Source organism: Calonectris borealis, chromosome 21, assembly GCF_964195595.1.
Source record: "Calonectris borealis chromosome 21, bCalBor7.hap1.2, whole genome shotgun sequence".
NCBI classification, from domain to species: Eukaryota; Metazoa; Chordata; class Aves; order Procellariiformes; family Procellariidae; genus Calonectris; species Calonectris borealis.
In genome coordinates this window covers 7088729-7112156 of record NC_134332.1, presented here as the reverse complement: position 1 = coordinate 7112156, position 23428 = coordinate 7088729, and the positions used below count along the sequence as shown (strand labels likewise).

At 44.5% G+C, this 23428-nt stretch overlaps 1 protein-coding gene across 2 annotated transcripts in view; it reads right to left on the bottom strand.

Annotated features, from left to right (window-relative positions):
- Positions 1–23428, bottom strand: part of ABL1 (ABL proto-oncogene 1, non-receptor tyrosine kinase) — an 81883-nt gene that overhangs the window by 21112 nt on the left and 37343 nt on the right. Inside the window, exons 1-3 of one of the 2 annotated variants that reach the window (XM_075170542.1) lie at positions 12602–12756; positions 2949–3122; positions 1895–2190 (exon numbers count right to left, since the gene is read on the bottom strand). In XM_075170542.1, coding sequence (XP_075026643.1) covers positions 1895–2190; positions 2949–3122; positions 12602–12686 — 555 coding nt within the window. In that variant the 5' untranslated portion in view covers positions 12687–12756. Of the gene's footprint in view, positions 1–1894; positions 2191–2948; positions 3123–12601; positions 12757–23428 lie in introns of those variants that run through there. The other variant, XM_075170543.1, reaches the window with a different exon arrangement.

The window sequence follows — 23428 nt, the reverse complement described above, 5'->3', positions numbered from 1 at the left end:
TTTCTAGCTCCTCAGCTTTGACAGCCAGGGAGAGGGTGCTGGAAGAGTGCAACGTCCCCCAGCAGCAGAAGCAGCAGAGCAGGCAGCACGTCTGCCACTAAGCTGTCGCAATTCACTGCCCAGCTCATTAACACAAATTGAAACTGATGTGGTTTAACACACCAGGCAGCGCCTGATGCATGGACATGGCAAATCGCCCCTTCTGCAGGGATGCTGGCAATGGGGAGGACTGCGGCTACCTCTTTGCTCGCCCCTGCACGAACAGCCAAAGCGCGGGAGTCACAGCTCTCGGTCACTGCCGCTTCTCCATTTTGTATTTCCAACCACCATCAGCTGCAGGTCTGCTTTAGTGAATTGTGCTGACCTGCACCTTTTCTCAAAAACACCAATTCAAGCAACTTTGTGGAAAATGAACACTTAACCTGGCTAATACAGACCTGAACGGATTATCGTAGGTCTGCAGAACTGGTTTTTGGGATAAAAACAGCTCTGCTGGGATGAAAGCCTTCATATGCCAAACCCTTTTACAGCTAAAATGGAGACCACGTGCTATAGCATCATGGACACATGCTTATTTACACCAATTGAAGGAGGAACCGAAGGGTTCAAAATGTTCACGTGTGAACATTGCTCATCTGCCAGCATCCGTGTGAATAGAAGGAATATCAACTACAGAGACAGGAGGAGGAATAATACTCCAGATTGCCATGCAGTCCTTCAAGTATGCTGCACGTCAGCATTTCACAGTGCTGATTTTGACCACAGAGCGTGTCTACATGGGAGGAAAAAGGAAGAATCAAAGCGCCATAACTTGGAAATACGTTGCCTTAAATAACATGGTCAGAATTGTCTCAATTACAATCTGTTTGCTAACGCAGACAAAACCTATTTCATTACGGAGTAAAAGCTGTTTATCTTATTAAAGGTTTTAGAGTCATGAGTCTGATAAATAGGAAACACTATGTACTGGTTCCCTATGTTTTCATACTAAAGATTTTGCTGTCAACATTGCTGTAAGAAGAATAAAGCTCTTGCAGAACAAAGGAAAATTGGCCATGGTGGGCCACTACTATACTTGATTTTTTTTTTTTTTCTTTTTAAATACTTTAATGGCACAGAATCTGTCATCTACTAGATGCTGGCATGAAGAGCCTCAGCTGCCATGCTCCAGACCCACACTTCAACTTCTGCGCAGGATCTAAAGAGACACTGCTTAAAATAGATTCGTTAAAACCAAGATTTTCTGAAATTCAATGCCAGTAGAAATGTTTCCATTCAAACAAAAACCTGTGGAAAACTACACTTTTACGCTAACATTTCTCTGCAGCATCCACAAAGCACAGCATTGCAACACTGCTACAGCACACAACGATCTAGGAAAAAAGACATAAATGAAGAAACTAGAGACTGGGCCCATATAAAAGTGAAAGTGCCTACCCGTCTCCAATGATCACGCTGAAATACTGTAGAGAAATCAAAACAGTAGTTAAAAATACTACAGAATAGCTCAAGAAACATTCTGTCCCTAATATTTACAGGATTATTAGCAACAGGTGCTGACTTTTCCGATTTGGCAGTCGAAGAGATTATCTTTTGAACATAAGGGACAAGAATTCATCCTCAGAATCTCTTATTAATGATATCTATTACATTCAGCTCTGATGTGTTTCGCTACTTAGCTGTACTACACCTCACCAGAAGTTTGCTAAAGGAGTAAAACTGTTTTGTCACAGCCGTGTCGGAATCTTACAGTTTGTTGTAACCACCGATGATGAACATTGTGAACAGGGTTCAGAATTGCTCAATTCAATTGCTACTACTTGACCTCATGCAGTCAGCAGACAAAGTATACCGGCAAGGTTTTCCTTCATGGTTTGGATAGCCTGCAACCTACCTTTCCATCAGATGCAGTGTTTATTCTGTAGTGGTACACCCTTCCTTCGTATCGCAGTGAAATAGATCTCTGTCCTGGACTGCTCTCACTCTCTCGCACAAGAAAGCTGCCGTTGATTCCGCTACTCAGAAGGTACTCAGCAGCGTTACGTGACACTGGTCCGTGATACCAGGAATGCTTCTCCAAACTATTCACTGGGGTGATGTAATTGCTGGGCACCCAGCCTTGTCCGTTCTTCGTTTGGGCCTCGCACCATTCCCCGTTATGATTGTAGCCCAGGACACGGAGCTTTTCACCTTAGCGCAAGAAGAAAATATATTTAGACATGGCAAACTTGGGAGCTGAGGAGAAAGACAGGTTCTTTCTGGCTAACAGATCATTAATGATCTCCTATAAGAATAGGTATCTGACCGAGCAGGGAGCATGTGTGTTTCTTTAAGCTTGAGTGGACCCCTCAAAGCCAAATAAAGTCACATGCATGCATGCTTCAGGAGTTTGATAGGCTCTCGTGCAGTTCTGCATGAGCTCTGATATTGCTTGCGCTTAAAAAAATCAATCCAGCAAATTTTATTTGAACTGAGTTGGCTTGATGGGGCTAGGAGAGAACAGGAGTGAATAAACAATAAAAAAATAATTTCAATTAGCAAAGTAAGCAGACATGACTTGGAGTATACATAAGGAACAGAAGAACTGAGTAAAAAAACACTGTATCTGTACAGTCATTTTTCATACAGGGACTGTGTTTTGGAGAACTATGAAAATGATAAAGGCCAGCCTCTAAAAAATCAGCTTAGTTTAATTTCTCAGTTCAAATTCTTGCTCCTAATGGAGACCTTAGTTTTGGCAAATAGTTTCTTGCCCAATGCAAAAACTTCAGACAGTTTTAACCTTTTAAAAGGTTATGACTTTGTGAAGTATTTGTATTTGTTTAAGAAGAATTCCCACAGTAAAAAAAATTCCATAGCGTTTAGTGTATAACTCAGTTATTCCACAGTGACTTTTCTTTCTACGCCTTCTCACACACTCCCAGTACCATTCTGCCCAGTTACCTTACCTTTAGTTATGCTGAGAGTGTTGTCCCCACTCGCCACAAAATCATACAGTGCAACAAAGAGATGGGGGTCATTTTCACTAGGACAGGACAGAAGGTTTTCCTTGGAGTTCCAGCGAGCTGCTTCGCTCAGACCCTGGGGCTCGAAGTCCGACACTACCGGCCTCTGAAGGGCTTCTGGAGAAAGAAGGGGGCGGGGGGGAAAGGCAGGTTCATTTTTGCTGATAAAAGCCATCTGGTAAACCCACGCACTCCGATTTTCTAATTTACATTGTTTCTTGACAGGTGTGCTCCTCGTGCGTCAGAGGACAGATACGGACAGCTCTTTAATGTAGATCTCCTGCCACATAGGCAGGACACCCTCGTCCCAGAGCTGTCCCCCAGCCCCCAGCTCCTGCCTCCCACAGCAGGCAGGAGAGGGAAAGCCCCTCTCCCTCCCTCCCTCCCTCCAGTAAATGCTGCTCGCATAGGGTGTTGCTGCTTGTAAATCCTTTGGCTCATGCCTGACTGCTGGAATGGTTAGATTTGAAAACAAACCCAAGACCTTTAAAAGGTAAATCCCTTAATTATCCTATAAATGAAATTGCCAGAACGTGCAGCACAGAAAGCCAGGCAGGGCGAGATTTATAAGACATGGTATTTAAGAATGAGATACATACTTGTGTTCTTCACAGTATTTTTAATCATTTCCCTTCTTATTTGAGTACAAGGATGTGCCTTTTTTGTCACTCACTCTCCTGCTTGCCGCTCTCGAAACCAGAGCGCAGCAGTGAGCGTACTTCACACTATGAGCTTTCTACATTTTTAGGAGCCCCGAGATACCTCCAGAAAAAGAGATTCCTAAAAACTGAGCTTCACAGGTGAGTAAAAACCAACTGCCCAAGTTTTTTGTACACTGCAGCACATTAGGCGTGTAGTATTCAGTAAATATCAGGCAAGTCCAAGTACATCAGGGGATTTTATTCCAGTCGTTCCGGCAAACCCTCCCCTCCAGACCATGACTCAAGAGTTTGGGGCAGTGATGCTCCAGGTAGCTGTGCACCCTCACTCCAATGTGCCACCCCCAGCTGTGCTGGCAGCCCCGCGGGTGACTGTGCTGGCACGAACCCAGGACAATAAGCTGTGAAAATCTTGGGTTTTGAAGGGTTATTTTCCATCTGGATGAGTTCGTTGAGCGAGGTCACAGCACCACACACAAACCATCGTGTCAGTGCAGCTACAGGGACAGGAAACATGGCACGATCACACCCAGCCCCTCACGCCACGAAATTGCTCTTCATTACACAGCACCAGCCCCCGCCTGCTCCCCCCGCTCACTGCTGAATCCCTCTTCTGCACAGGCAAATGCAGAGGGCTTTGGAGGGAGAAATCCCAGGCCAAGTGTCTTCTACATTATCAGGTCATCTGGGAGCACAGTTCTCTCTTTATACTTGTAATACTCACTAGCAAGGGGCTGCTATGTAGATGCAATCATACCAAAATATGCTTTTAACACTATTGCTTGTTTGGTCAGAAATCCAGCATAAGCTGCACCAATAACCCAGTGAAGAACTGATACGACTGACACCAGAAAACATATGGAAGTCAAGTGTGGATTGGGACAGGTCCAAAGTACATTTACCAATGGGGAAATGCTAAAAAAAAAAAAAAAAAAAACCACCACACCCAAAACCCCCAACCCTACAAACAATAACAAATCCCATTATTTTCTAAGCTTCGGTGGTGAAAGTGCCACTATTCACCCACAGCCAATCTGGCATCCTCGATGTATCAGTCAGATCACTGGTAAATGCTCTCTGGTGATTATTTATGAACACGAGTACTACTGCGTTCTTTGGAAAAGGTAGTATCATATATGTGGGCAGAGAGCAAAACAGCAAGTATACACACTGTTGGGCCTGTTTTCCTAGCCAAACCATATCTGCAGGGATAGATATTTTTATAGTGAATCAGAGAAGTCAAATAATTCTGCTTTCTAAACGATTCCACAGCCAGAAAAGGTGGTGGTGTGTTGGGTGGTTTTTTAAAGCATCCTTGCTTCCCCCTCGTGTTTCCTGCAGGAGAATACATTTTAATAGTCTGGGTTTGCTTCAAGAGGGACAATGAGAAAAGAAACAGAAAATCCACTTTCAGAAAATTAAGCTGTAACCATTTTACCATGAAAACGTTTTGATCCTGTCAAGCCCATTAAGCTCCCTTATCAAACACAGGGCGCTGCAGTGACTGGAGATACTCCGAGGAGTTACACCATCAGTAAACACCTGGAACAGACAGACAGCAGAGAGCTGCAAGTAGCAGATACACAACCTCAGCAAGGAGCAACGCTGCGATGCTCTCCCCCAAATATGGTACAAACCGGTACATGCTGCACGGTGGGATGGATCATAACCTCCGTTAGGAAGGAAAATGCCTCCCCATGGGGGACTGATTCGACAGGAAGGCAGGAAATCCAAGACAGGCTTCCCTCCAACTCCAGCGTGATCGCAGCCCAGCGAAGGACGGCTCATGCACGGCCGCGGATGGGGATGCGGGAGGAAAGCCAAGCGCTCCGCAAGAATCCCTCCCTCGTGCCCAGGCCGCGGCGATGCTGGGACTGACTCATTACACACGGATGCCAAGGTTTGTGCTTCGATTCAGACCATGAGACAACACTGTGTCAAACACCGAAAACACCCACAAGCTGCAGTGCGAAAGTCAAGGAAGGCTGGTTTTGCTCCATGACATTCCTACAAACACTGACTCAGTGATAACTGTCTGCAAACCCCAGGACCGGCAAGAGCAAGGGCTGTTAAATAAATGTAGGAGAATTTGCTAAGCTGGAAAACCACACAAGTCCCCCAGTGAATACATAGGATGCTGCACACAGACAGGCTCGTATCCTCTGTATCCCCCAAGTCGGCCCCCCCCGCTCAGCCGCTGGCACTCCGACGGAGATGCACGCTGCGTGTGAACGCTGCTGCGCGGGAGAACACGACAGGGCGATGCAAGACCCAACTCTTGAGTTGGGTTAGGGCTGGCGTTTCCAGAAGATAGGAACCCCAAGTTAAGAGCTAGGGTGGGGAAGGCAGTGATTGAATGAAGCTTAAGGGCAGCAAGAAAGGGAGGATGAGGCTCTGAGTCAACACGGAGCAGAGCGTAAAGGAAAGAGCAGAGTTGTGGTGACCCGAGTGTAGCAGAAGCTTGATAGACCGTGACAAAACACACTTTTAAAGGTCTGGGCCCCAAGAGGAGGCTGTCAGCAGACTCAGGACACAAAACCATGAAGTGAGAGAGGCAGACAGGACATGTCCATCTGGGAGCCACGTCCAGCCGGCTGTCAGCAGCCACTCTCTAGTCAATTTGCCTAGACGTTGCAGTCCTTCAGAGCAGGGATTAGACATTGCTGTTCAGACGTATAGAGGGTCTTTTTCAAGACACTACAGCTTCTTCACCTCCTACTGCTAGTTTTAACTACAATTTTACAGCACTGCTGAGCTCTTCAATGGGCCAGATTCCTCCTAATAAATCAGCCCGGCTGCTATACCTACAGGAGGGTATCCTGGCACGGCGATGGGGCAGGAAGCGAGCGTAATTCAGTTTGCTATCTCTGCGCTGTGATTCCTTCCACGCATCCACTTTGTCTTCTGCTGCGTCCCAGCAAGACTGTAATTTATTACTTTGATTATAGCGTGCTCCGAATGACACCTGGATTCCTGGGAGGAGTCCTGAGGCAATGGTGTAATTCAGTTCTCCACTAACACCAACTAAATGATGACTCTTAATTAAAGCAGAGCAGACTTTGAAATAAGACAACAGCAGCTTTTATTTTGACGCATTAGCCATAAGAATGTCTTCATTTCTCCCGTAAATTAAGTTTTTACCAGGAGATATTTATGTTTGCACACTAAAAGGTTTCATAAGCGTAACTCTCTCCTGCTAATTACTGTTTATATGAAGTCATGAATCATTGTTAGGGACTGTGTAAGAAGTTCTCAGATATGAACAATTCTGGTCTAGACCAACGCAAGCAAATTTCCTTAGTAATTTAAGGGAAGGGCTGGAAAAGAGGCAGAAGCACAGAATTACACTCGGCTCCTCCACAGCTGACTGCGGGCAGTCCCGAGGGAAGGAAGAGACCTCCTGTCTCCCTACAAAACAAACATCCTGTGGCCTTACAAACTGTGCTGGCATTTTTTCCACAAGGTTTCTAGAGCGAGGGAGCTCTAGAGGCAGAATACATCTAGTAATCTCTGTGGAGGTACAGCACATGCTATCTAAAGCTTCTCCTTTCCCTACATTCCCCCTACTCTCCTTTTCCCCTGGAAGAGATTATGATAAATGGCAGAATAACTATGCAGATTTAATACATCCAAATGTTCCCGACTCCGAGCACATATGATGGAGCAGCCGCCTCCCTGTCCCAGTATTTCCTTAGTGGCCCTCACAGATTCCCTATGCCTGATGGAATATGGATTTTTTTTTAAAAAAAAAAAGAAAAAAAAAATCTGTAAACCAGATCTTTCCAAAAAAAAAAAAAAAAAAAAAAAGGAAGGTTTTGTGTTTTATTTCAGACTCATCCCTTTAGTGAGATCATGCTCGGCCTCTCCTGTCACCCTCTCCAGCAAAGGCCATATAACCTTCTGCAGCAAAGGCTATCGCTGTTGCTTCTGCTCTTGGCTGATATTTGGCAAGTCCATGTTCTTACAGCCAGCATGAGGACAAACGATCACTTTTTAAATATTGTGTAGTTCTATACAGAGATGAAGCAGTGCAAAAATAGATCCAAAATAGAGCCAAAAATGGCTCTCTCAACCAGACCCACTCCTGTGCTGGGCCAGCCTCCCCAGCTGTGCTACCCTATTTCCACCCCCAGCGAGGCGCCTTCGCCCCGCAGGCAGGCTGCACCCCTTCTTGCACGGCCACCAGCAACCTCTGGCACTCTAAATACTGAAAACCAAGTCTGCTGAACGCAAACACGAGAGAACAAGGCCAGCCATGGCTCCTGCTTCAGTGCCCATGCACAAACAGGCCCCCACAGTCAACTGCAGTGTTTTACCTCGTCTAACACTAAGCACCCCTGATGATGTGGCTTCTCCCACTCCTCCAAGAGATGATTCTGTCATCTGGGGCTTTTTTGAGGTTGGGGTTTGTTTGTTTGTGTTGGTTTTTTTGTTGTTTTGGGTTTTTTGTTTGTTTGGGTTTTTTGTTTTGCGTTTTCCCTCCCCCCCCCTTTTTTTTTTTTGAAAGTTCACTCTTATATTAGCCTGCAGGTTCCACTCGAGTTCATTCACTGAGTTTATTCCATTTATAACCCATTAGTGACATGGTAAATATCATCTTTCTCCAGCCAGCTAATCACAGTTGGAGATGTATGGAATGGAATAGTGGGTATGGCAGAAATTGGGATTTTATTCCCAAATCTGCTACTAAACTGCTGCCTGACCCTAGATTATAACCTCTGGGAGAGGAAGGGGAAAGTAACTAGATCCAAGTGAATTTCAATGACACTTGCGTATCTCTGAAAACTTTTACAATTTCTGTTTTGGTTTCCTTACTAAAGGAGCAGAAGGTTTGCCCGTTTCTGAGCCTTGGGGAGGGGAAGTACCGAGCAAGAATCATGGAGATTTACTGTTACATTTCCCTATTTTACTAAGCAGCCCCAGATTGCTCAGGGAAGGACAAACGTGTCTGTGTATGATCAGTTTTAGGTCAGTTTAAGACAGTTACAGCTCTTCCAATGAAACGATGATACTTTCCTTACCACAACCCATGGGAAATGGCAGCAAGCACCACCAGCCAGCTTTTTTAATAAGGATGGGACAGGCGCGAACCGCTGGAGCAAGCACATAACTAGCAAGCCATTACAAAGCCAGAAACATATTTAAAAGGAAGAACTCTACTGAGTGATGGGAGATGAGAGGCCAAGAGGTGAGGAGCAGAAAATAGCCAAGGAAGAGAGGAAACAAACAGAAGGCTCTTTCCTGGGAGGCAGCAACACCGTCTTAATGCACTCGCTCTTCCTAACAGATTGACCGAAGACCTGCCTGATGAGCCCAGCGACACCAGGGCAGGACGAGTCGCTGGCATTGCAGATTTGGGTTTGGCTCAATATCTGCCCAAACACATAAAAAAGAAACTCTCCAGGAACGAAGCGATGGCTACGGGCTGCTGCTCCTCCCCAGGCTCGTCTGCTCTAGCTGTAACAAGACACTCTAAAGGAAAAGGGGAAAAAAAAAAAGAGAGAGCGCCAATCTGACAGCTGGCAGGACAGAAATCATTTCAGTTAGAAAACAAAGGACTTTACTAGTGTCCTCAGAACAGTTTTTAAACTTCACAGAGAACACTGACAGGTTTTAAACAAGACTTCTGCCTTTCAGCAGTAGAGCAAGCCCAAAAAGGCAGCAAGACTATTTCAGCCCCTATTTGGGACATGGACACGTTCTGTTTTCCAGATCAGATTGGCAGCAGTACTTGCTGTGCCTCTTTCCTTCTACTCTTTACCCTTTCTTGGTGTGAAGTGGGTGAGGAATTATTCAGTTTGGCACGGGCAGAAAGGAGAAAGCAGATGACAGAAATTCAGATCTCTCACATTTTAAAATAATATTTACTAGTGAGAATAGAAACGAGGGCAAAAAATGGCCAGCTCAAACATCAACATGAAATCTCAGTAATTGTTAGAATCAGTTTAAACTTATTTTTGATCAAATTAAGAAAAGGTCTCAACTTTTTCAGCAAGCAGGCAAGCCTGCCTGTACACCGCAAAGCGCACAGCAATGGGACGTAGCACCTGCCATCTCTCCACACCACCACAAAGAGGACTCTACAAACAATCCTCGTCCCTGCAAACTAACAGAGCATAAAAGCCTTTCAGAAGAGGACCACTATGAAAAACAAACATTTCTGATTACCTGGTCAAAAGACATGTACACCTACACCTGCACCTGACTCTAAATCAGCCCTATATCAAAGTCAACCTCAATACAGTATTTTCAAGAAGTGTGTTTAAAAATATAACAGATAGATTTGATTTTGTTACAGTCCCATGCTATTCATCAACCAAACACTGTCGTGTTTTTGTTAACACATAAAACCAAAATAAGAAATTGAATTAGGTAAAATTTAATCTATCCTCCTGGCTGCAACTGATTTTCCACGCAACTAATGGACTTTAAATCCTTTAAGCAGTTACGTTCAAGTTTTCATAGTCTACCACAGTAAAGAAACTTTCAGCTTTCCCCTCATGTCCACAAAAGCTTCCCATACAACTAAGATAACAAGAGCAGAGTTAAATCCTCCAATGATATCACCATCATCTCCTTAATCCCTTCAGAAGCTTCAGCGAGGCTGTGGGACGCGCATGGGAACGGACTGGCCATCCCAGGCTGCTCGGACTCAGGAGCAATGGTCCCTAGTTTGTGGCCCTTGACACGAGCCTGCCCACTTCTCACGATCTGTCAGTCTGGCCTTCGTAGGACTGCAAGCTGAAGCGGTTGCTATCAAAATTAACAAATCTGTATGTAAAAACCTTTATCTTCTTAAGGGTAATAACGCAAGCATATTTTCACTTGTGCCCTTGGAGTACAGGGGTTTGGGGCTAGCCACCACTACTCTTTTGAAGAGTCCTCAACGTCACAATAATTTTAATAAGAAAGCTGCCTAGGAATACCACGTGGGGACCTTCAGCTTTAGAAAGGAATAACACAAAAGCCTACTTTTTTGTTGTTGTTGTTGTTTTCACTCCCCACTCTCCAGATGACTATAGATCCTCACTTCTCACCCTGCTTTCCAAGAACCCTACAGTCGATTACGGTGGGTCCTGGGCTGCCTATGTCCTAACCCACTGTCACAGCATTAAGGGTGCAGTTGCCACATTTGTTCGCCTTTAACACGCCGCTTGAATGCTGACTTCGGCTTTGCCCCATGCTGAGCTGAGAAATGAGACTGAGCTACTTTGATAGAAGATCATTTAAAAGTTGTTTCAATGCTCATTTCCCATCCCATTGTAAAAAATAAATATGCAACCACAGTCTCAGGGAAGCAGAAGGTGGAAATACTACAATATTTATTGCATCAACCATCATGTTCTTAACTCAATACTGCCTATATGGCGCAAGTCAAACTATGCTCTAATCCTATTATGTAAATGCCTCGCAAATTGGGGAGGGGGGGAGTGGTTGTCACACACACAAAAGAGAGAACTTGCAAAAACAGTCAGGGTAACACCCTTGTAACATCATCCTTTAGCATTCATTTCTGCAGGGAAGAGAGGCCCCAGACGCTCTGCCTATTCTCCCAGGGCTGTGTTGAAAGATCCAACGGCACAGAAAGGGGCCCAGCACGGCTCGGAGCTGCTCCTCAACGCGCAGCCCGGCCGTGCCCGAGCAATACCAGAGGCAGGGGACACAGATAGAGGTTTTATAGACCAAAAAGATCACAGAAGAATTCAATTGCATAGGAAAGATCAAAACTATTCAGACGCATCCACCTACCATTAGGTTTCTCTAACTTTAAACAAATAAAAACAAGTCCTCTGGAAACTGTTCTTTGATTTTAGAAACAGAAAATTCTTCAGGCCCACTAAATGCATCTGATGAATACAGACTCTTGATCCGAAATGCCTTCAGATGGGTTTGCCACGAGAAGCCATTTGTAGATTTTGAGATTCCTAACCTATGAATTTCCAAGGACCATTTCTCCACTGAATATTCGAGACTTGAGCAACAGCGACTTGCGATAGGCCCCAGGAAATCAGCTGCTGCCTTTCGTGCCTCTGATTTGATGAGTTAGCACGGTCCTCCTGGCATGCGGATTATTTTTACTGAAGCAACATCCAGCAACACAAAAGAAGTTGAAGAAGGCCGGGCCGCCCCGGTGGGATGGACACAGCCCCGCTAGCGCAGCGAAGGGGCTGGGGCTGAATAGGGGGGAGCCACGCCGGGGTGAAGAACTTGCTCGAGGTCACGCCAAGCAAGATCTCAGCCCTAAGTCCCCCAGCCCGGCACAGTGCCTCTGTCACCAAGGCTTTCGATCTGAACTGGTCGGGTCCATATGTTTAACATCTCAAAATTACCATGGGTGCAACTCAAAAATCACCTTTTAAAAGCAAATATGCAAGAAAATTCAGTTAAATGAACGCCTGTGGAAAGCAAACTTACAAGGGGATAACCAAAATGAACTAAGAGATGATGTATTAACGCACGCTGAAAATATTTTACTGAGGATTCATATAAATTTTCTTCCTGAGCCTGGAGTTGGTTTTACCATCCTCCTCTCACGTCCAAAATAAGGGAGATCCTTCCCTGGGCAAAAAAAGTTAAAGCCGAGGCCTGAAGATACGGCTTTGTTTATGGGCTCGGCAATAAGATCACTTGACATTTTACAACCATAAATGGTAGAGCCGCGCTCCCTTTGTATACTGCAGTTAATGAAAGTCACCTGGGGTCTGGATGCCGCGTACACCGCTCGGTTCCGTCGCCCCCACATGCAAAAGCCCAGCCTAAAGCTGGCCAGGACCAAACGTCTCCCCAAGCCTGGCCCCAGCTTGCAAGCAAGGGATAAAAGTCGTGTCTGGGATGGCGGCGGGGTCGGGCCGTGCCCCCCGGGAGCGCAGCAGCCGGGGCCCCGGCTGCTGCGCTCCCGGGGGGCACGGCCCGACCCCGGCCCCCTTGGGTACTCACCTTCCAGGTAGCAGCTGGAGGAGGAGGAAAGCCCTTTCTTCGATTTGCAACCCACCAATTTCAAGCAAATCTCCAACATTTTCATTTGTTAGAGTTTGGCTTCGGCTGTCTGGTTTCCCTTCCCCCCCCCCCCCCTTTCAGCTTCTTCTCGCGCTGTTGAATTATCCGGTAAAAGTCTAAAAAAAAAGTCTAAAAAAAATCCGGTAAGAGTCTAAAAAAATCCAGGAAAAGTCTAAAACAAAATATCCAGGAAAAGTCTAAAACAAAATATCCAGGAAAAGTCTAAGAAATCCAGCGCTCTGAAAACCATTACAAGGGCGAGCCCGAGAGGCGGAAAATCCTGGGGCCCCGCATCTCCTCTCCCGGGGAGTTAACTCCAGCCATCTTCCCTCCTTCCCAACTCTTTTGGCGGGAGAGAGGAGGGGAGGGGGGGGAAAGGGAAAATAAAAACGAAGAGAAAAGCAAAGCCAACCAAGTTGGGCAGTCACTTCTGCCCGCAGTTTGCGGCAGCTGCCCGCACGCCGCCGGGCGCTGGGTGCAGGCAGGGCTGCCGGGGCTCCGCTGCCAACAAAGGGCCCCCTTCAACCGCTGCTGCCTCCATGACATCAGGCAGGCGAGCAACGCCCTCGCTCCTTAACCCTCCTCCTGCCTGCCTGCCTGCACCCTGCCTGCCTCCTCTCCCAACGCGAGGGAGAAAAAAAAATCAACAAGTTTCCCCCACTCGGGAGAGCCCTCCTTGGTTTGGGAAGGGGGGAAAGGCAGGATTCAGGAATAACGCTGCTGCTTTGGTGCTTTGTGCATGGCTCTGTTAAATCAAGTGAATTGTAGGCAATAGTCAAAGTCTTAAGAGCGTGTCATTTCACAGCGTATTAAGGGAACTGTTTAAATGCTGCGCCTTGTAACAGGGAGAAGCAAACGGAGCTATGCCCGTTGGTAAACCAGCACAAAATCTGCCAGGGAGCTGGAGGTCCTTCTCCAAAAGATGCTGTCTGCACATCTCTGTGATAATTACAGGCAAACATATTCAAATCTCAGCTGATGCAATTACACTCGCAATTACTACTCCTCTTGGACAAGGGGCCAAAAGTTTTCACTCTCCCACTACCTACTATTCTTTTCCCCTACAAACTGTGCCTTTCCCTTGCAGGTTTCTCAAGGCTACATCTTAATTGTGGCTCTCCAGTTTTGCATTTTTTATACATTACTTTCTAGCATTGTTGTGTGTCTCCTTTTTAAAACAATCATCACTTTTGTTATATATATTTATATTCTGTATGTGTGTGTGTGTATATATATGTGTGTGTGTATATATATATAAAAAAAATATATATATAAGGGAGTAGCAAATTGGGTGTGTATACAATTGCATTTTTTTCCACTCAAAAATCCCCTTTCATTTCCTGAACCTTGGGGTGCTTTTGCTGCTCGGAGCAAGAGGTGCTCAAGGGTGCAGAGTTCATCAGGGGTGCAAAATAGCAAGGCTGGGGAAAATGGCCTGGGAAGCCGACCCTATCACAAACCCCACCGCAACGTGTGGAGCACTTGTGTCACACACAGGATCAACAAAGCAGGAGATCTTCATTTTTGTCCCTGAAAACTTCCCTCCACATCTGACAGTTTATTTTGGCAAGGTTACTGACTAGCTAGTGCTCTTTTGCTCTCCAACGTTTTGAAACATTTAATACTTTAGGGGAAACTCTGCATGCTTCCAGCATCTGAGGACCGTGCCTCTGAAACAGCAAACATTGCTCAGACTCTTTAAACATTATTTTACAGCACTACTTTGCCTCAGTCTTCTGATCCATGGGGCGTACACTTGAAAGACAGCTTGGAAAGAAATCTTTGGTCTCTCAACCCATACTGAACTGCAGTAATAGCATTTGCATTTTTTTAAATACCGCAAGTCACATCATTTCTAGCAGAGAAATAATCACGGTAAGGACAGTGCGATGTTCAAAGGGCTTTCACGCTTTTTCTTAGAAAAGATGAACATGGATATCATATCCCCATTTAATAAACCAGGAAACAGAGAGAGAACTTAAACATTTCCTCAACTTAGTCCAGCGAAGAGATGAGGCTACAGATGCAATCCCCCACCTCTGGCAGCCTGCATGTGCATCAGAAACACAACGATGCAGTTCTCCCCACGCTCTCCCTTCCTCCCTCCACTTCTGGAGGAGGATTTCCACTTTATGGAAGCACAAGAGTTTCAAGAGAAACCAACACCTATCTACTTGTTCCCTGCCCACCTAACTTCAGATGAGACTCCAACAGAGAACTTGTGCAGAACTGCACTAGAAAAGAAAAAAAAACACGAAATAAAAGAGTTAAAAGCAGATTTGGAGGAGAAAGGTTATATAAATCACAGGAGGAGCTCAGTCATCACGTGTTTAGGCCCAGTGTCATGTTTAGGCAACTGGGATGAATAACATTGTAAGAGCAGACCAGGCATCTTGCACGCAACTTCTTTTCCATGTGAGGAGCATCCCCATCCTGCTTCTCCTTCAGCTGCAGCTGTAGGAATGCAGAATCCCCATAGCATTCCTCTGCCAGTACAAAGGCTGCCCCCCAAGAACATCACCCAGCCATTACAATTAAGGTTAATACAATGAGCGCCGGCAGAATTAATGCGGATTACATTCCTGATGAACTCCTGGGGTTCTTATTCCAGAAGAAGAATGCCTCATCTCAAATTAAATTAACCCGCTTGCAGAAGAACCTCACTGTAGGAGAAAGGCATCCACTCGGGGAGTTAAACACAAAGAGCTATCCTGGGATAACTTCCTCTGTAGATAAACAAATTAATTCCCTTTATGTTTCCACAGACAAGCTTGTGTGGTCCCTCTGCTACAAACTTCATCCTTCAACATTTCTTCTTCTGTGTCAGGGCAAACTAGGCTGTAAATACTTTGAGCAAATACCCTCTGCCTTTCCTGCATGCCATGAAATTAACTGGTGATACAGAAATAAAAGCCATATTGGTGGTGTCACACAACTCTGCTACTCTTACGGCTGACATCTATTAATCCCTTTCATGTTTGTTTGTCATATACACATCTTAGAATAAAATCAGTCATGGAAAGCGTGCAGACTTTTGGACTACAGAGTGACTGATGCAACCTTCAACTCAGGCTTTCTGTTGCAGAATGGCAAAACAATTTTGGCTGGGAGCAGACTCGGAAGGTCTCCAGTTCAACCTCCTGCTTAGAGGGCGGCTATCTATCTAGATCGGGTTGTTCCAGGCTTTCTGCAGCTAAACTTTAACCGAGTCTGCTGGGCAGTGTGAAGCACTTTTCATCCTCTTATATCTATCCAGCTTTGCCTTGCTGCAAGTTTTAAGTGTTGCTGTTCTCCTTTTGCTGTGCACCTCTGAGAAGAGTCTCCCTGGTCACCAGTTGGGTGGTTACGAGCGTGCTGGGACCCCTTCAGCCCCCTCTTCCCCGACCGGGCGAAGACAGCTCCCTCGGCCCCAGGGGTCTGCTCCAGCCCTGCCAGACTCCCTCCAGCGTGTCAGCGTCTGCTATGGGGGAAGGAGGGAGCTGGACGCCGTACTCCAGATGTGGCTTCGCAAGCGCCAAAAAGAGGGAAATAATCACTTCCTTCGACCTGCTGGCTCTGCTCTTGCTAATGCAATCCAGTATCCATTAGCCTTTATTGTTCATGCTCATACAAGAGCATAAACCTATTTAGTCAACTGCCTTCGTGTTTGAACTTCTCCTAGCACACAGCTATTTGTTCTTTACTTTCTTAAAGCTACCCAAAATTTAAGGACAGATTTTTCCAAGAGAGAACGATCACACACACGCACGACAGTGGCAGCGAAAGGACTGGACTCCATGAGCAGAAAGTGAGTTTTGGCATGATCCCACGACGTTAGCAGCTGGAGTGAATTTTGCTGCGATACCATTAAAAACAGCTTGAGTGCTCGTCACCCATTTAAAAGCAGAGCTTAATTTTATTTTAAAATCCTCTTCTGAAACATAGAAAGATAACAGAATTTGAAGCCTCAAACACTGGGCATTTTTTGATAGGCACGTTCAGCTGTTTTGGGATGGAAAAAGTCACTTGAAACAGAAGCAGCACAAAGTAGTGGTTAAAGCAAAGGAGTAAGAAAAAGAGCAAATTCTTGCTTACAGTTATGAGTTACCTGTTTCTTATCTTGCTGCTCTTTAAATGCAGCTGAGAATATCCCCACAGGTGTTAAAGACTAACTCAATGCCAGTTGTAAAAGCACTTTGCTGTCTCTGGACATACAGAGCAACGAAATGTAGAATCACATCATTTTTAAGATGTATTTTTCTTAGTAAGTGATAAGGTTACATGTGATTTGGGGCATTCACAGGTCACTGTCTTTATGATTAAAAATAGGTCCATGCCACAGAGCACTGCCACACTACACAGCTCTCTTCTGATGACATCTTTCACGTAGTGAAATAACACATTCTAACACCATTACCTGATTAAAAATATATGCGTATATGAAAATGATCAAAGAAGCCTATGTTGAAATCCATGAATGACCAACAGCATGTGCTATAGACACAGCTGTAACAAAGCTGGGCTTTGATCCGACAGCAAATGCGGTATTGCCTGTTTTCCTGGGGGCTGGTGCAGCTTTGTCTGACAGATTCCAATTTTCCTTCAGGTTTTCAGATCCTCCACCATTAAACACCTCCATCCACTCTTAGATACAACGTGCTAAACTCTGGGAAGATACTGGTGTGTATTAGATTGAGAGGACTAGCAGCTTTAAAATCCTGGCTACTAAACTCTACCTTCTTGGCACATGCAGCACAGAACACTGTCTGGTGGAGTCTTGTAAAACTGTTTGCAATGAATACAACTTCAGTGGGTCGTGCACATTAAGTCCTGAGAGCTTTACTACGGTATGCCAAAGAAAGCACGGCAGAATTTGAGTCAAGATTGGCAGGGTTAGCGCTGAGTGCACATCCCACACCCAGCCCATTAAAAGCCACCTCAGATTTAAACAACTGTCTCTTGAGTCAATCACCTCTTAGTCTCAACAATTGTTCATTGACACTTTGTAACTAGTCCTAAAGACAAGTGAAAACAAGTCTTCGAGGATACTCCGACCTTCTCTGCTTACTTGGCAATGACAGCACTACACAAAAAGGCAATTACTGGTGATTTATTTGTAATACCTCTCACGTAGCAGGTAGAGGGTGAGAGAAATGCTTGGTGGTGTTTGCACATGGAATGACTACATTAGCCCATTAAAACCTTCCAAGTTTGTCCATGCACCTAAGAAGAAAGCCCAAGCAACCATGACACTGAAGGATCTCTGACTACCACTTATTTTGCTGATCACTAGGAATCAGTAAGACCATTGGCATTAATAAAGTATACCCAGACAGGACTCAGGTGGTTTTACCGCTGTGCCCAGATACCTTGCTCAGCTGAACCTTCGTGCCTTCAGCGATCTGTGCAACGCTACCTCGAGTTTCTCCAGCACTGCCCTGCCTCGGAACCACTCCACCGTTGTCTGTTTTCTTCCAGCTTTTTATATAGGCATCTCTGCCTTTCCTTTTCCAGTTCATGTACAAAACATTTTTAGAGACCAGTATTCTACCTTTCCATTGAAGCTCTTCTCAAAGCTCAGCTGACATCTTTACAATAGCTAGTTAAAATAGCATGTTAAAAACAAAAGCCTCTTGCTACTATTCTGACCACTCTACAATAAGCATTATTGCAAATAAAAAAAAAAACACAACCCACCACACATGAATTTGAACAAAGGCTAGTTAACACCTGAGGGCAAAGAGTGTTTTCCCTCCTTCAGAAACCATCTAGCACAGCCTGAACGGCCCTGCAAGAGCATAGAGTGATTTCTGCACATACAATGAAATATTAACACTTCTGGCACTTGGACTTAGCAAGTCCCACTCTCCTAGGAAGAACCTTCACCAAAAAAAAAAAAAAAAGCCAGGTTACAAAAAGTCCACTGTACACATCAACAGACAACCAAAAGATTTTGCAATAAAGCATGTGCATTTGTTGTTTTTTCTCCTTGATTTAACAGATGTTTGTTATTTGCAATTTTCATAAGTGAAGGAGGCTGCTGAGAAGTGGTGGGATTTCAGAGATGGGATGTTCAACTATTTGAAAATCCTTTCAAGCAACAGGGCAGAATCCTTCTTTTTAAGGTAGTAACAAGGCAGAGGGTACTACTAAATTCCTGCAATGGTCTGTCTTCACCATACTCGTGTAAAAAAGCAAGATGGGTTGTGAGCTCCACAGGGAATTGCCTGGGATATTAGCATTTGAAGCCTGCAAAGTTAAATTCAAGTCCAAAGGGGCTCTTCACAAATCACTGAAAAAGTTTTGGGCCTCTTCCATTAAACGCTTTTTGAAACATCTGCAGGCAAAGAAAAAGAAAGAAGCATCTTGCACTTTTCAGAACTGAAAAAATATAGCAGCTTACCTTAAAGACACAAAAATCACACAAACTCCTACCTACTACAATTACCTAACTTTCATCGTCTGGTCAGTTTATTAAGGCTGTGAGAGAGGGAGCGGGGACTGAGAGTTTCTGTGCGATAGGTAGAGTCACATCAGCTTACGGCTCCTACTGAAGTTCAGTATTTTCTGCCAGACCAGAGCAGAGAGGGCTTACAGACAGCCAGGACACAATCAGAAAAGATACATACTTGGAAAGTATCAGAAAATAAATTTCAGAGAAGTTTCTTTGCCAAATACTGACTCAGATCTTGAGTGGGAGCATTTCCGTATTTCTTTTAAATGAAAAGGCAAGGAAATGCAGATGAAAAAGTAAAGTTAACACAAGAGGTTAAAACGGGGAGCTCAAAGCTGATGACTGCATGGCTATCTTGTGTAATTCTGAGCACGTACGCAGGAAGAGCCAGGAGGACCAGCAAAACGTGTTTTAGTCCCGACAGTAACTAAGTGGTTAATTTCTTCCATTCAAGAGCTGAAAAATCTGCCAAAGCAGAAGACCAGGCCTAAGAGATCAAATTACACATGAGGAGGGGGTGGAAGGGGAGAAGAAGAAAAGAAAACAAGTATTACTGAACCACTGCTGCATTAGACCCAGCAGGGATTAGGAGGAACATGGAGGAGGCGAGGTTCATCCAGCAGCAGCCCAAGTGCCTTAAACGCACACGCTTGGTTGTTACCCACATCGTGTCATTCGCATTTCGGGAACATCGACCTGTACTGCACACCTTAACTCTGGCCAATACGAAAAACCTTTTGTGCACCAGCTATTGAATTAATATGGCTGGAACAGTTGAAACTTCTTTCTTCCACTTGCTCTCTCCACCCAGCCCATACAGTTGTGCTGCATTTTCTCTCCCAAGTGGAGAATTTAACTTGGGACACAGCTCTGTGAATGTGTCCAGCACACTTGCTGCTGCCACAGGTATAGGAATCACCAAGGTACTTGAAAAGCAAAGAAAAAAAATCATGCATAGCAGACACAAATAATAATCCATCAATAAACAAATAATCCATCAAACCTAGTAGCAATTCAGCTCCTTTGCCTTAAAGTTGATCACACAAAGGAGGTCTCACAGCAGCATTAACATTTTCACAGCTATTTCAGGGCAAGCGAGGGCTCCCTACCCAGCCGTACACCGCTCCTCTAGTCCTCGCTCACCTAAGCTGTTTCAGCACTGAATTCAGCAAAGATCGTTTTCTGAAATGCCAAAAACTTCAAGTAACACCCACAGCAACAGGAGACTAGGATAAATTCAACTGCAAGGATCGCTCCTCTCTAGGGATCTAGTCCTAAACTTCGGAATAGTATCAATATCCATGGTCAGAAATCTTTACAGGATCACAGCATACACATTTCCTGACACTGTCACGAGCGTACTTTAAAAAAAACAACCAAACAAAAAAAAAAAAACAAAAACAAAAAAGAACACCCAAAAAACCCCCACCAAAACCAAAATGTGCCTTCCAATCAGGAATTCAAGACTCTGCTAATTCATCCACAGGGGAGTACATATTTTTTGAGAAAGTAGAAGCCCTTTGTAACTATACAAATATAAAAGCATCTATATAAATATAAAAGATGCTATATAAAAGAATCTACAGTCACTTGATTTGAATTACAGTGTTTATCCGCCCTCAGATTTGCAGGTGAAGTGGTACTCCATAGCACTAATTGCTTATTATTCCCAGTATAAGAAATCAAATATATTCTCCCAGAAAGGAAAAGCTTCCAGTTAATTAGAACTGCCTGCAGCCGTGGTTCCCTCTAAACAGTTCAGCATTTTATTTTGTTGTCAAGACACAATATAAGGAGTTTTAAGAGTCCTGCTGGGACTATGACGTAAAGGCAGGACCAGTATTTTCTCTTGTGAAGACTGGGGCCACAGGCAGAAACTTCAGACAGAAATAAGCTATTTCACTGTGAAGAAAGGCAAATGTAAAAGTGTATATACACACCTCTGTCCTGGTCCAACTGGAGCAAGGATGCAGAAAGAGGTATCCATTTTACTCATGCACTGCTGAGCATAGACAGATGCAGTTCAAGTGCTAGACCTACTGCTAAACTTTCACAAGGGTTTAGAACACTGTTTTTCAATTCCTAAACATAAAAACACATTGAAAGAAGCATTTTAATTTGAATGTTTTTGGAAAAGCTAGGGAACATTCCCTCTAGGTTACACCATTAAGACAAAGAAAGAAAAAGTCTGATGCTGAATTCATCAGGGCAAAAGTTCTTAAATTAAACGCTTTCAGGATGAGTTTCCTTGGTATGCTTAGAGTATAATGCTTGTCATATCTGCATTTAGATTTAGAAAATGGCATGAGACTGTGCAATACCTCCATGTTTTCTGCCTTTCCAGGCAAAAGAGGCAAGATAAAGAGAAGGAAGGTCTAAAAAAGAAATCAGTGCTACTGATCTCCAGTAACCCCAAACTCTGCCTCTCCGTGTATTTTGAGAAATCCAAAGTTCCTTTCTATTCATTCCTCCCTTACCCTACCTGCCCATCATTAATCAGAGCCATTCACAGAGCAGATATATTACATGTGGTCTGAGGTTTACAGCTGTTGGCGTGAATAAAGATTGTAGATTTTGTCTGCCCACATACCAGACAGAAAATAAAGAAAAGTGCGGAAGTATAAATGAATAGCAACAGTCGGCACCCTATAAGCTATCCAACCCTGCTCCACACCGGCCCTATAGCTGCCACATCTTGCATTTCAGGCTCAGCTGAGTCACTTTACTGTTCACAGGGAGAGAAGTAGATTTTGAAGACCTGCACAAATGATTAAACAAAAAGAAAAAAATTAAGTAAAATACCTGCCACTGCTCTGAAAATTTGCACAATGGAACATGAGGGCAGGAAGCAGAAAAGTGCTACGGGCAAATATCGAGATTAGTTGGGAAGAGATCACGCTAACACAGAGTAAGGGTCCTCGGCCAGTTAACCCCATCTAAATCCAGAGTGCCGCAGTCCCACCTTTCCCATCTTCTCCCTTTTGTTGGCACCGGTACTCGCACAACCGTGTGGCGACCCAGTTCAACGATGTGAAGACTCTCCCTCACTACACGTTCATACAAATAACAGTGCTGGCATCACGAAGGGGCCAGGAGAACTGTTTCTTAATTCAAAATACTGAGAAAATGATCTGTACTGGCAAGTACTGAGTTGGATGGACTGCTTAATCTCACCAGCCTTTCCCACTGAAAGATCTACAAACAAATCCAGAAGAAATAAATGTGAACGTAGGAATGGACCAGATATAGATGCATTTCATTAATCATTCAGAGACCATCAAATGGACCACAGAGTCATTGAGCACTGGGAAACCTGCTTCCACCTGAAATGGAAGTACTCGAGTAACTGGCCGTGCTCCAGTCTGGATCTAGGGAAGGCAATGCCTCAAATTCCTAGAGAGCTGACAGATATGCAACAGTGCTGCAATAGAGACAAGACTCTCTGAAAATACAGCTTCGTGAGAAACCCTTTCTTGGGTAGGAAGTTCCTCTGTAGCTCCCCTGTAAGCCTCTCCTGATTCTGGGGGTGTTCCATGAAGTTCCAAGTAGAAGATACCACCCTTAATTAAATTCACAGCTTTTCCTATTTCTGATCAAACTCCAATCCATATTGGAGTCTTATGTCAGTGATACATGGATCAACTAAGCTCCATGTTATTTCTACAGATTGTGAGCCTCTGGTACAATTTCGTACTGTATTTTCTTGTTCTTACTTTCTCCATGAAAGAAGTCATGCAACACTCTCAGTAAAAATAAACAGTATCCAACACTTTCTGAAGTTGCATCTCTCTCCCAGCATGTTGCAACAGGAATGGAAAATACCACATATTGCCCAGTTGGGACACGATGGACACTCCTTTGTTTGACTTTACTAGATGGTATCCGATATAAAAATTTGGGATTACCTGGATGATACCTGAAGTGTAGTGCAGAAAGCCCAGACTTAACTTCACTAGTCCATGGTGTATTCAAGACTCCCTGTGCAAGTTCCTCTGCCTGCCCAGCCAAGCTAGATAAGTTATATCAAGTTATCACAAGAATAAAGATTAAGGCCTACAAAATAAGTGAGCTAACAAAAGCAGCCTAGAACATGTACCACTAAAGGAGAAGGCAGGCTCTGGCCTGAACCAACAAGAGGTGGGAAAACCCAGAGCGAAAGCCAACTGGTTTTTGTTAGACCACACGTCCCAGTTTTCTCCCTTCTCTTGGTTCAGCTCAGTCTTTGCAAGTCTCATGCCTGGAACGTGGCCAGAGGATTTTCTCAGGGTAAAAGAGCTGCTGTGTTCCCCTAATCCCTCCCTCCAACACGCACTGCAGTTAGGGTGCCAGGAGAA